At 55.0% G+C, this 13,678-nt stretch overlaps 3 protein-coding genes across 3 annotated transcripts; 2 read left to right on the top strand and 1 right to left on the bottom strand.

The window, feature by feature from the left end:
- Positions 1-223: 223 nt before the first annotated feature.
- On the bottom strand, positions 224-1,479 carry RAD50_2 (DNA repair protein rad50; the record flags this gene model as incomplete). Its single annotated transcript, XM_049254758.1, has 3 exons — positions 224-1,303; positions 1,360-1,408; positions 1,460-1,479. The coding sequence occupies 3 exons, from the start codon at positions 1,477-1,479 to the stop codon at positions 224-226; spliced, it is 1,149 nt and encodes a 382-aa protein (XP_049106275.1).
- Positions 1,480-7,845: 6,366 nt separating this feature from the next.
- Positions 7,846-9,990, top strand: LOZ57_005732 (uncharacterized protein; the record flags this gene model as incomplete). The annotated part of the gene is made up of 1 exon (XM_049254759.1): positions 7,846-9,990. The coding sequence occupies one exon, from the start codon at positions 7,846-7,848 to the stop codon at positions 9,988-9,990; it is 2,145 nt and encodes a 714-aa protein (XP_049106276.1).
- Positions 9,991-10,952: 962 nt separating this feature from the next.
- sif3 (Sad1-interacting factor 3) lies at positions 10,953-13,214 on the top strand (the record flags this gene model as incomplete). Its single annotated transcript, XM_049254760.1, has 3 exons — positions 10,953-11,006; positions 11,067-12,987; positions 13,045-13,214. 3 exons carry the CDS (start codon positions 10,953-10,955, stop codon positions 13,212-13,214), a joined length of 2,145 nt encoding a protein of 714 aa, XP_049106277.1.
- Between the last annotated feature and the right edge of the window lie 464 nt (positions 13,215-13,678).

Genomic DNA, 13,678 nt, shown 5'->3' on the forward strand with positions numbered 1-13,678 from the left:
CATGCATGAAGTCGCTAAATATAGTTAACAAATGGGATCGTATTGGGGTCGTAGGCGTCTTTGTAGCAGTGTTTCGTTTCAAATGCAGCATATTCTACCGCCCAGGCTACAGAACTCCTCCCACAGATAACTAACTAAAAGAAACCTAGATCATTCGCCCAGAAATCCAAAGAAAGCCACAATTACAGCGCGTCATAGCACGAAAAGATTTTACTAGCACATCTCATGCGCCGATATTAGTTATTTCATTGTCCTCGTTTTCAGTGCCACCCCCTTCCTGTATTATAGTATCTGTTACTTGAGCAGAGGGCGCGCTATTTTGCGCCTCCAAGGCTACGGATGTATCATCTGCTGCAGCCCTGCCGTTAGTGTCCCCTTCCTGGCCAGCGTTTTCATCGCCTTTGTCCTGTTGTGTCTCCTGGGGCAATAGCGGTTCCTGGGAGGAGACGTCGGGCCCGCTCGTCAGCAGTGCCATTTCCACATCTTTTCCATCTTGTAGGCCTATATCTCCCACGCCCACCATGGGAGGTCCACGCGCATGTGGAGTTGTTTCATCGCTAGCAGGGTCTTCTGTATCCGTGGCATGGATTGGCGTCTCCAGAGGGCGATGTTGCTCCTGGAAGATACCTCCATGGTGAAGCAAAGGCCCGTTTCCAGGGTGGTGAAACATTAGACCCTCGCCAGCATGAGCAGACATTGCACTGTTCAGCCATGGGATCGGAGTGAGTAGAGCACCTCCAAGAGATTCATCGCTTCCAAGTGAGCTATCGCCAAATAGAGAAAAGCTCGTCACGCCATTTATGCCATTCGACAACTGGTTATCAACCATTAAATTATGAGGTGTGGTGAATGAGAGGGGGAATACATCAGCCCCGCTAGATACCGACACCACCCTATCCACAGCACGAAGGTAAGCGGGCAGTGTTTTATAATGCCTCGTAGGGCGTAGAACAAGTTCAACAAGTCGTTGGATCGTATGTGGAGGTCTCAGTGAGAAATCGCGTCTTAGTGTTGATTCGATAGAAGCAAGCATAACTTCTAGAGGGACGGGTAATGGGGTGTCATCATGGCTAGTCTGGGACTGGGAATCTGGTACCCGTATGCTAGACTCAGGCGAGAAAGAAGGAACAGGTAGTCGGGCATGTGGTGACTGAAGTTGGGTTTGCGACGGAGGAGCATTTTCTTTATTGCTATTTGCCTGTGAATTTGGGTCTTGCGATGCGTATGCGGACTGGGTGTTTAGGGGGACGGTATCGATGGAGTTAGATCGGACTCTCAGAGTTGGAAACTCGGTGTGGGCAATCTATATTGCCGCGAATCAGTCTGCTGAATTTATCTGGCGGCTTAGGAGGTCCATACATGTCGCAGTTGTTCAAGGAAGGGTTCGAGGAGCGCGGGCCATTTTTCACTTCAACGAGCGATCAGCAAAGACGGATCAGGGTGCCGGCAATGTCAAGACCTACTAATCCATTGTGCCATTTTTAGCAATGGCTTCTAGCACTTCTACATCTGCATCTTCTAGAGCAGTCAGCTTACTGTCATAACTTCATCATGGAAGTTGCATGTTCATCAAATGGAGGATAGAGCTCAGACGACGATAGCGAGCTAATCGGATAAATGCGAATCAAGGAAATGAAAGATCTTGGTTACCTACCCGAAATCATGGCGAAACTGTTGCGTTCAACATGGAAAGCTTGGGAGGTGTGGAGTTCGCTGGGAGGTTCTCGGGAATTATTCGAAGAAGCCACACTATTCTACACTAGGTTTAGTGTTTTGCTAGGCGACTCACAGAATCAAAGCCTCAAATTTCATCAAAACCTATTAGTTACGTTACTGCCACTCAATTCTAAAACGCGTACATATTGACCGGAACTTTTTTTAAAACCGGAAGCAACCCATCTTGCCTATCGTTTCCCGCGCAGCCTTTCTAAAACACCACCGGATCCATCATCGTCCCGCTTCCTCTACGTCCATGGCTGTCTAGAAATCTTGGCTAGTTTTTCTCGCACCTGGGTGGATTCAGCTACATAGGCGCCAGCAATAATATTTTGGCCGAGATGATCTGTCGCAGCTTGAGTGCAGGGAACGGATCGCCAGATTGGATGGGCGACCGGCAAGACGTCAGGACGCCGATCTCTAAAAACATGGGATAAAGTCAACCCTGCTGCGCCTTTCGGGCACATGAAGGATAATATCTGGCCACCTCTGGCAGAGCTTGATTTGTGATGGTAGGAAGGCCTTTAACCGCGTCTTATGCGGCTGGTCGAATGAAGGCCGGTAGAATGGAGAGCTAGCAACAGAACAGCGCGATACTCCTTACTTTCCGGGCACCTGCCTACTAAGATAAGGTTAAATTCGCGGTAACTATATACATTTTGGGGAAATGGCCCCGACGAAGGATCGCAAGTTGTAGAAAGAGTGTGGAAACCGGCCCCCAGTATGCCATTTGGTTGTTCTGGTCGGAATGATTAGTTCCAGCATCACGACACCGTATCACCTGGCAGACTTCTCCATATGCAGGTCTGTTCCTTGAAAGATTATGGAGCCTACTGTCGAGCGTGGAGAAAAACCGGCTTTCAAGCTAGGTGGTTTCAACGCCCAGCTCACGAAGTGCGGTATGTTTCAAGTGAGGCAACTAACTAGGTAATGAGCTGCTGAGTGATACTGATGGATGTTATCAAGCTGGCATAGAGTAACAGCTCGCCGCTTTGCGTACAAGCAAACAATGCCATCATGGTAGACCCAATCTAAGATTCCGCAAAATGTGGAACTGTACTGCCAACTGGCTAGTAGATCCATGGCTGAAAGGAAGGTAACTAGTCTTGAAATAATATGGAGTTGATCCGCGAGAAGAAGTCCGGCGCGAAGAAGGCAAATAGGATAATATGGGCGTCTAACATTGCAATCCACATCCAAGTTCGCAAGCGCGGCGTGTACGGAGGTGGGCTTATATGATGCAGATCGGCCTCTGAGTGGTCAATAGTGCGGCTAACTAAACCTGGGCGGCTGACGAAGTAAAATTGCGGGGCCGGCCACCCGCGCGTGTCTTGGGACGGGCGATGGGCATTGGCGAGATCACGGGCTGAGGCCGATAACCTGTGGCGTTAAGGACCCCGGTGGCCTTTTCTAGTGGGTTACGGGGATGATAATTAGAGAATGTCCCAGAAGGTGCCGGGCGCTGGACAATGACGGGGAGGAGTTGTTGTTAGACCCTAGTTCTATCCGAGGAAGCCATGCTCTTATTGAGGCAGGTTTGGATCAAGAATATCTTGCTCTTGCTTAGGAGGAGGCTTTTGGATGACGTCCTAACTTCTTGGGTTGAAGCTCTATTTATCTTCCGCGGGAAAGTTGATGTTGAGAAAAGACTGCTTCAGTCCAGGACTCCGGGAGTCGAGGACACAGTAATGTCTAATGAAGATGACAATACAGACTCTTGTCAAAGCGCCCACCTATCTCTTCAGCAGTTGCTGCGGTGGTGGCATTGCTGGTGTGCATCCTGTCAGATTTCAGGTTTTTCACAAGAGTAGAATGTAATTTTGCATATTCTGCAAGTTGAATTTGATTCATGCCACAGTCTATCATTCTTGTTCTATATGTGAGTATCTGTGCTTCAATAATTATCTGCCTTTGGGGAATCGCTGTTTGTTCCATGTTGAATAGGACCTCAGCACAACAGTTTTGCTGGTTTTTCAGTCGTTGGGGTCCAGATTTTGGAAGAATTGAAGAAGCTGGATTCTAGTCTTTTCTCAGGTTTTGTTGGTATGGATTGGAAGTACCACCGGAACCAATAGTATCATAGTGGTTTGGTTGTGAGTGATATTAAACTCAGAGATTCACCAGTCTTACCCATACTGAGTTTGTTCTCAAAAATATCACCATCAATCTGAGATGATTCTTGCTCGAGCATACAGATAATGTCAGTCACCTGCAGCCTGCCATGATTTGAGAGTGACATCAGTGACCAGAGGTCTATTGAAACATAAAAATTGCTCAATCATCTTCATTAGTATGAATAAAGAATTTCTTACCAGAGACGGCTCCATTAATCATGACACTCAATTCTTCAATCCCGCCGTAGTCCAGATGTTAAACGAGGACAGCTGCAGTAAGACCGAGCGATTCGAGCCTAAGCAGGCAAAAGCATCAATCAACGACATCTTGTTGAGGAAGAAGAGAGACAGACATGTCGTATTCACATGGGCTTCTCCAAATGCCACCCTGATTGAATGGCAATACTGCTATGAAGCAAATAGTACGGCATTATAAATGCCGAGTGACGGTAACTATCAAGGTGAAATAATAGCATGCTTGGAACGACCGAGTAGTATTAGCTCATTAAAAGGAATAGAGTATATATATCTACCTTGGGGGCCTGGTCCTGTGAGGGGGAGGGTCTGTGAGGCCCCATGCTGCCCTCCAAGTATCCCTAGATCCTTGAAGACATCAAAGCCAGAAAGACAATAAAGCCTGGAAAGAACCAAGCTCCCGAACAAAGGTTGATTGATGAAGTATTTATGATAGTTTCCTATCGAAATGAATAGATCGATTATCCTTAATATAGTGACTGTAATACTATATATCGGAGCCGTCGCAGAGCATGGCCCTGGTGCCCGTGGATAGAGATTGTATGAATTAAGGCATACAACTAATTTAAATTTACTTGATCTTGAGTAAATTCAGAGCACTCAATAATGAGCCTACATGAGAAGAAGAAATATGAGTCCATTGGATGAGTACGAGGAACCACCAATAGGTCTTGGGAGTCTCCGGGAGAAATATCAGAAATGTTGGAATGGACGGCGATATAAGTGGCAAAACCACCCTGTCGACGTGCTTGATATCCAGCTGGTGTGCAGCTAGCCAAGCTGGCATAGGGAGGAACTAGTGGGGGGTCACGAAGTTCCAAAAGACACTTCCCCCAGAAGCGACCCGAAGTCTTGAAAGGCGGCTTGTGAACCGGGATCGGAACCGCGGGTCTGCTGTCATAGGAATCAAGCACGGGCGTTGAAACTTCCAGGATTTTCCTGATGGGAAGCGACAGGTCATATTTATTATTATTAGTGGTCGAGAACGACTGTTCGTTCCTTTTTTTTCTTTTGTTTTTTCTTTTGCTTTGCCTCTGAGCAACAGCTGGATCTGGCACAGCGCGCGGGTCGGGAAGCCGGTCCAAGCAAGCTACGGGCAGGAGTACTTTGCATTGGAGGTGTGTGGCTTGCCACTTTAACGTGCAGCGATACCAGACTCCTGGAATGGTCTACAGATGTATGTAGTCGTGACGAGTTGCTATGCGGAGGAACTGCAAGGTCGGAGAGATATGTCGGATGTGCATACAGCGTACATCCGTCATGTGGTCTCTCCGCCTCTCGCCCAGGTAGGGCAGCATGTGTACCTGTACTCCGCACGGCGTCATAAAGAATAACAAGACGAGCCCGGAAGCACGACATGCTGACTCCCTGGTGTGTAAGCAGGCCGGGGACAAGCCTCGGGTTGTTCTAGGCTGACGAAGCTATCACATCGGGCGATACCAGGACAAGGCATTAATTATTCTTTATGTTATTTTTTGTTTTCTTCACCGGGCTTTGGAGGAGAACCCCGGGAAGAAAAAAAGACATGGGCAAGCGTGGGGGTTGGCGGCTTAGACTGGGTCCCCGGACCGCCAGCAAGAAAGCATGCTAATCATAGGACATAGTTTATAGCCGTGCGACCCAAGATCGCGAGTCGAAGGCCGACGGCGGGATGGCGTGGTTAAAGACATACCCGCCAAGGAGGGCTCGCGGCAGCGATCGGGTATCGCTCGAGGGGCTGGTAGGCCGGGCATTCGCGGGACGTGGTGGCCAGGCGGTGATGGGGAGCGGGAGGAAGGGGGGTGCGAACCTGGTCGTAGACAGATTCCCAGCGAGTTGGGTCGTGTTCGATCGGAGATCGCAGGCTCGCAGTGGGCGAGGTCCACGGTGCTCCTTTCTGGCTGGCAATACGGAGTAATTTATTATTTAATTTACACCGGGCCACCGAGCAGGACACTGGCTCCTGGGAGCCGGGGGCGGGAGGGGCCATCATGATCCCTCTCTCCAAGACGCCGCCGAGCGAGGAGCCAGAGTAGGTGGAGCCTGCGCTGGAACGTCAGGCGGCGGGGCCGTCGCCGTTCCAGAAGCAGCTGCAGGGCCGGACGGGGGGAGCGCAGTCGCGGCAGGTGACGTTGGGCGTGCAGGCGATCGACGCGGCGGGAGACTAACTACTAACTACTACTGACTACTCCGTAGTGAGAGAGGCCCTGCGAGTGCGCGAGCCAGCGTGCATGTCGATCGGGGGCTTTCTAGAACGCGTGAGGAACCTGCCCTTGCCGTCGCTGCTGTTGGCGGTGCCGCGCGATCCTGCCGCTGGGCACGCTGGCCAGGCTGGACGGTCTGCACGGGCTGCACGGCCCGTGTACGTATACGGCCAGCCGTCGCGCCCGCCCCGGCGCGCGCCACGTGGACGGCGGTGGACGCGGGATAGACACACCGCGGTGACCGCGCGCGCGCTGCGGTGTTGTTGCACGGGCAGCTGGACGGTATAGCCGGCGGTGCGTCCGTCCAGGTGGCGGGACGCCCGCCGCGCGCGCGCGCTCCACTCGTCGGGGCCGGCGTCGGTTGGGCCGGAAGTCTAACGCTGCAGAACAGCCCCGGAAGCCCACTGCGTCGCCAGCCGCCGTGGAAACACGGCCAGAGACACGCAGTTTCAGCCCGCCGCCGCCGTGGCTCGCTCCAAAACATCTGTGTGTTTCGACTGCGCTGCGCCCGCTGCTGATCGTTGGTCGTGAAGGATCGCCCGTCACCCTCCTCTCCCCCCCCTGCAAAGCCCTGCCTTGCCGTGCCCTGCACTGCACTGCACTGCTTGCTGCCGCAGCCAACGGATCCCGCAGCCCTGACGAACTCGCAAACTGCGTCCGTTTCATTTACTCAGCACTGCGCTCCTGCCGACGTGCGTACGGGCGTGCGTGTGTTGTGCTGGGCAGCGCCGGCGAGCTGGCCGGGCGGCACGCTAGGCCTAGTGACCTGCGCTCTCCCCCACCGCCAGGCCAAACAAACACACGCCCGTCATCGTGCCGCCCAGTCGATTCTGACATGTCGGTCGCCGCTCTCCAGCACGACAATAATAATAATAACCATCGTCCCATGATAATACGAGCTGAGGGGGGCAGAAGATCCCACGGAAGCTAACGATTGCTGGCTTCCCCCCCCCCCCACCGCCGCCGCTGCTTCCTTTGCGTTCCTCCAGGCCTCCGCCAGCAATCCCTTCGGACACAAACACTCGAAACAAACCCAGGACCACCGCAGTGTTCGGCACTGGTCTCGGACCAGCGACAAGACCACCAGCAGCAACAGTAGCAGTAGAGTAATTCCAGCAGCAATAGCAGTCGTAGTAATCGTGTGCCGGTCTCACGCTCCAGAGGCACGTCGCCGTCGCGGCCTGCATGGGTGTCGGCCATCCCTGCCCTTAACCACTTAGCGGATGATTCCATACAGCCCTTTGGCGCATCCCAAACATCCGCTCTCGCCCATCCTCCCACTCACGCACTCTCTCCCTCACCACACACCTTTCTCTCTCTCTCTCTCTCTCTCTCTTTTTTTTTTTTTCCCTCCTCTTTCATCCTTCTACTCTTTGTCTCTCTTCTGCCATCGCCTTGCCTTCTTCCCACCATGCCGTCCCTCCCGCAATGACCGCCCTCCCTCCTACTCCTCCTCTCGAGTCTCCCGTCCTACCCGGCGCCCACCCTCCTCGCCCACTGCCCTCTGCCTAGCTGATCTGCAGCTATCTACCCTCTACCCATCCTAATCCTCTGCTCTCCTCGCTCTCCTTCCTACCATGACCTCCCTCGCCGTGCCCGACGCCGGCCTGAGCCTCCTCCGACCCGACAGCCCGCCCGACTCCCCCCAGAGACCAGCCCAGGTGCTACGCCTGAACCTCGCCCAGAATACCCTCGATGACCTGCTCGATAGCCTGCGGAACGACCAGAATGCTCGAGTGCGTCTGGGCAAACAGCCCTCGCTCTTCTGGGGCGCCCAGGCCCAGCCCATCTACGCCTACCCCGAGAACCACCGCTCCGAGCTCTACCTCTCGTCGCTCGACGCCCGAGAGAACCTTTACTTCTCCGGCATCTTCAGCCACAGCCTGGAGGTCCAGCGAGCGAAGGAAGCCACCGCAGCGACCGACGATGCCCTGGCCAACCTGGAGCAGAGTCTCAGTGCCTTTCGCCATGGCAAGGAATCCAAGAAGACCCCCGTCATCACCGCCGACCAGATGAGGGCCTTGCGAGCCGGCGACAACCGCACTGCCACCGGCAGAGAAGCCGCCAGCCTGGCTCGCATGTCGACCAGCAAGGCCGATATCGAAAAGGAGAAGTTCTTCAAGAACGCTGCCAGTCGGTCCTCTCCGGCCAGCCCCGCCTTCCTGGCCGCCCAGTCGCCGGCCCTCACGCCCACGTCTGCGTCGGTATCCCAGAGTAAGGATAAAGTCAGATTAGAAGCTTTACGAACGCCGTTACTTCACCTGCTCGCCGTCAGGCCGGTCTCTGTCAAGTTCCTCGCCCAGAAGACACGCTCGTCCCAGGAAGACTGCCTCACCCTGGTCCGCAGATACGGGACCGAGAATCGATTGAACAGAGAGAAATACGACCTCCGAGACAAGGTCTACAAGGACCTGGACATCTGGAGCTTCCCTTATCCGTCCGATGACGAGCGCCAGGAGGCCATTGACAATGCCATCTCTGCTTTCGATCGGATGAGGCTCTCCAAGCAGGACAAACTATGGCAGATGCTACTTCCTAAGAACGAGAGAGGCAAAGGCAAAGTTCTGTCTCGTCTGAACCTCCGCACCTGTCCTCCGCCGAAGAGCGTCACTCCCCGTATCCACGTCCAGCCATCTCCAGATGAGACCAAAGAAGAGTCCGGCACTGGAAATGAATCTGATGTTCCGATGAACGGCGTGGCGACTCCTAACACGCCAGCAGATGCTGATACCGCTGCCAATAAGAAGCCCGGCCCATCCGGTCTGAAGAAAAAGCCCGCCGCTACGGCTAAAAGAGCAGCGGCTCCAAAACCAAAGGGTACTACTACTATTGCAGGGAAAGTTACGAAAAAGACGGAGAAGGCTCCTGACAAGAAAAATGCCGCCAAATCGGATGCGAAGTTCAAATCGGCCGAGTTTGTGGTCGATTCTGATGACGATGCTGAGATGGCCGACTCTAAACCTACACGCACCAAGTCACCCAACAATGTGAAAGCCAGTCAGAAGTCTCCTGCCATTCAGCAGCGTAAGCCGTCTGCTGCGTTGAAATCGCCCGCGATGACACCCAAGGTCTCAGAAAATGGCCCAATACCCAAATCGCAGGCGTCGAAAACATGGCAACAAGCGAATAATCGGTCGCCACAGAAGCGGTCACCACTGGGCTCCTCACCGCCCACCAACGCATCCGATATAGACAGCGGAAGCCGACCGTCCAGCACCAACCAGTCGTCCAGCTCGTCGTCTCCACTCATGCTCCAGCACCCCCGGCAAAGAGCCACTGCGGGCGCCAAGCCCGCGATGTCGAATGCCGCCAAGCCAGCCCAGCGGACCGCGTCCCTCAAGCGCAAAGCCGAAAACGACCCGGAGATTACCACGACCATCCGCAACGGCGGCGGCGGCGTTGGCCTTGGGATCAGACACGCCGGCAGCACCCCGGACCTACAGCAGCAGCAGCACAAGCGGCGGCGGCCGTCGACGGTGTCCAGCAGCGACTGCACGTCGGGCAACCGGACTCCGCCCACGAGCATCGCGCTGCTGCGCCAGCGGCTCCGCGAAAAGTCCCAGCAGTTCAAGCAGTTTTACGCCAAGTACCGCCAATTACATGAAGACCTGTCCAATCACCCGGCGCCGCCGGAGCACCAGCTGCTGAAGCTGGAGCGACAGCATGATCGGTTGGAGAAGATGAAACAGGAGATTTGGGATGAAGATCGCAGATTGAGATAGGATTTCTTTCCCCCCCTCCTCCCCCTTTTATTTGTCTGTCTTTTTTTTTTTTTTTCGCTCTTTTCCTCTGCATACTGAAACAAAAATAAAAATAAAAATATAATAAAAAAGAGATTTATGAATGGTTTGGCTATTTGGTTTTTTTTAACAAAACAATACCCATACACTTTCTATTTCATGACATATATGCCCCATCCTGCAATAAGGTCTATGTTCGTTCATTCATCTGGCGGTTGTATTTGGTGTTTCAAAGTCTCTTGTTGTTATTAGCCTGTTCCATCATGTTATACTCAGCTCTTTAATTTCCCTATTTGTTTCTGAATGTGCAAAATAATAATGGCAATTTCATGCATGCCATGTTGAAAAGGAGAAGATGCAAGATAGAAGAGACTACCTACCTACTACCCTGTCAACCCCCCTTACCAGATAGCTAAATCATGCCATATGTGACATGTGCCGGAGCATATTAAATATTGCCCGAAATTGCAATCTCCCAAGACCTTTGCGTCGATGATCCTAATAATAAATAATACACTACTACCTCCTAGCCTTTAAAAACCCAATCCTGCACCCCATGCTTTCGGACGTATGCTTAACAGGCCTTATAATATTCCTGGACCGGCCCCGGCGTGCTGGACAGAGCTCGGGCGCGCCAAGACCCTAACTCGCTTTCGGCCCAGCCTGCAGCTTTGGGGGGAGGGGAGCCGCAACCTCGCGCGCCGAAACGATGCGCCACTTGTCCTCAACGCTGGCGAGGAGAAGGCTGAGTGGAGGCCTTTGTGTGTGAGGAGGCTGTTTCTGAGTAGTTCTCTGCTTGTTTATCTGTTAGTTTTTTCTTCTCATCCGAAATTTAATTTTGTTGACATCATCCCTAAGCCCAAAATAAAACCTCTTGGGGCGAAGCAACCTTCTTTTTCAGCCAATTTCAAAGACAACAAACTCCACCACGCAACACTTTCCCAATGGTCGCTCCCAAGGGAGGCAGTGAGATGGGAAAACGGAACCCGACTGTCCTTGTAAGCCACAGCCATCTTCCTTGTCTTATCCACCCCCTCTTTCTGACCTCCCACCCCTAGGTCACCGATTCGCGCGACCTCCAACGCAACCGCCGCAACCCGCATGCCCTGCCCAACCCCGCCGCGCGCTTCATCACCGTCGACAACGTCCTGCAGTACGCGTCCGACATGCCGTCCATGCAGCAGCGCCACCCGCCGCCCGGTCGCGCCCGCCCGCGCGCCACGAGAATCAGCGCCGTTGCTGCGGCCGCGGCCGCGGCGGCAGGCGGCGGCGGCGGTGGTGCCAGCAGCACAGCTGTAATCACTAGCGGTGGTAGTGGTGGCGGTGTTGGTGCTGGAGTCGGTGGGAGAGCCGGGGATGCTGGTAGGCCGCGGTCGGCGGGGCGGCTGGCGGCGCTGCCGCATCTCCCGCCGCGCTCGACGAAGATTAGTGAGAAGTTGGTGCTGTTGCCGGAGACGGTGATAGAGGAGGGGACTGAAGACGGAGGGGAGGAAGAAGAAGAAGAAGAGGAGGAGGAGGGGGGGGTGGTGGGGGATGAGGGGGGGGTGTTTCCGGCGCCGGCGGGCGCGGCTGCGACTCGACAAGGGGAACTGATTGGCGGCGTGGCCACGGGCGAGACGGCGGAGGAGAAGTTCCGGCGGGTGAGCGCGGAGCGCAAGCTGCGCAGCTGGGACTTCGCGGTGGATAACGAGCTGGCGCCGCTGCTGGCGGAGGAGGAGGCGCAGCGGCGGCGGCGGGTGGCACCCGAGCAGGCGAAGAGCTATGCGGAGCGGCTGCCCAAGGCGCGGCGGGCGGAGAAGCTGCCGCGCGTGACGGCGTACTGCACGGCGCAGGGCTACAAGATGAGCCTGACGGCGGCGTTCGTCAAGGCGTCGCACGACGCGCGCACCAAGCTCTACGACGACTGCCTGTACACGGCCTACCACCTGCCGCTGCTGCCGGGCCGCGAGGGCTATCGCATCCGCAGCAGCCCCATCATCCGCAGCGCCGAGGGTAAGGTGGTGCTGGACGAGGAGATTGCGCGGAACGAGCAGAGGGACTACCATGACGAGTACTATGCGGAGCAGGACGAGCATTCGGTGCAAGACCACCACCACCACCACCATCACGACCACGGCCATCATGACGCAGCGGCAGGAAAAGAGAGCCAGAAGCGCGAGGGCGAGACATATGGCCATCACCACGACCGCCCGTCTGGCCGAGAGCAGCTGTACGATTTCGACAAACGCGAGCGGGCGGACGACGGCGGGGGCCACGGGCGCGCGCGGGCGGCCAGCATCCCGCCCAACGCGCTGTCGTTCGCGGAGATGTTCGTGTTCAGCTACGGGGTGGTGGTGTTCTGGAACTTCAGCGAGCGGCAGGAGATCGACGTGCTGGCGGACCTGGCGTTCGCGTGCAGCCAGGACGGGCTGCCGATGCCGCTGTCGACCAACGGGCTGGCGGAGGCGGACTTCGAGACGGAGGAGTTCCACTTCGAGTACTCGACGCGCATCTCGCGGCCGCGCGTGTACAACGACATGATCACGCTGCGCAGCGGCGACCACATGATCAAGCTCGCCATCAGCCACGGCATCGCGCAGAGCACCAAGCTCAGCTTCTTCGAGGAGGTCATGGCCAAGCAGATGGCCGAGGCCAAGGACGTGCCGCGCCGCCTGGCGCTGACGGGCCACCTGGGCATGCAGCGCGAGGAGGTCTTTCGCATCATGGGGAAGCTGTTCAAGAGCCGCGTGGAGGTGAATCTCTGTGCGTCGTCCGAGATCCTATCTATCATGACTACTGCTGACTACGATCTAGCGTCGAACATGCTCGACGTGCCCAACTTCTTCTGGGACAGCGAGCCGACGCTGCACCCGCTGTACACGGCGGTGCGCGAGTACCTGGAGATCAAGCCGCGCATCCAGGTGCTGAACGAGCGCTGCCGCGTCTTCCTCGACCTGATCGAGATCCTGTCCGACTCCATTGCCGACAACAAGATGTCGCGTAAGTGTGGTGGTCCCCCTTCCCTTTTTCCGTATACTAAGTTGATCTTCCTTATAGGCCAGACGTGGATCATCATCGTCCTGATCTTCATCTCCATCATCGTCACGCTGGCCGAGGTCATTCTGCGCTTTGGCATTCTGTCGACGCGGCTGCCGGCGGGCGCGGCAAAGCCGTCTCGGCTCGTGGCTCCCGCCCGTGGTCAGAGCATGACCGGCGGCTCGCTCTGAGCGGGGGGGGGGGGCTCCCTAATATCCAAACATTGGGTTTTGATTCCTTTTCTTTTTTTTGCTGATTGGTTCCTCACGAGCGTTTTGGGTGTACATATCTAGTGGTGCTCTCTGCCATGACTGGCCCCGTCCGGCGTTTTGGGTGCGTTTGGCGTTCCATACCGACCAGCAGGATGGGGCATTGTTTTTTCTTCTTCTCCGTGTCTAACAGTTAATAAATACTCCGTATTCATTCGCTGCATGGTCGAAACCGACGGGGTGATACCCGCCGGCCTGGGACAGCCCAGAGAGGGCGGCATGCCTCCTTTTTTTATTAGTTACTTTTCTGCTTTTCGTCTTTCGTCGTAGAACACGATGAAACACGCAAACCGGGGGGAGCAACAACAACTCTCGTTTTCGCCCGTATTATTGTTATTATTCTGTTGTTGTGGTGGTTGTTGTAGTGCACGCAAATTAAAGGGGCG

Source organism: Ophidiomyces ophidiicola (assembly GCF_022830035.1).
Source record: "Ophidiomyces ophidiicola strain CBS 122913 chromosome Unknown scaffold_31, whole genome shotgun sequence".
Lineage (NCBI taxonomy): Eukaryota > Fungi > Ascomycota > Eurotiomycetes > Onygenales > Onygenaceae > Ophidiomyces > Ophidiomyces ophidiicola.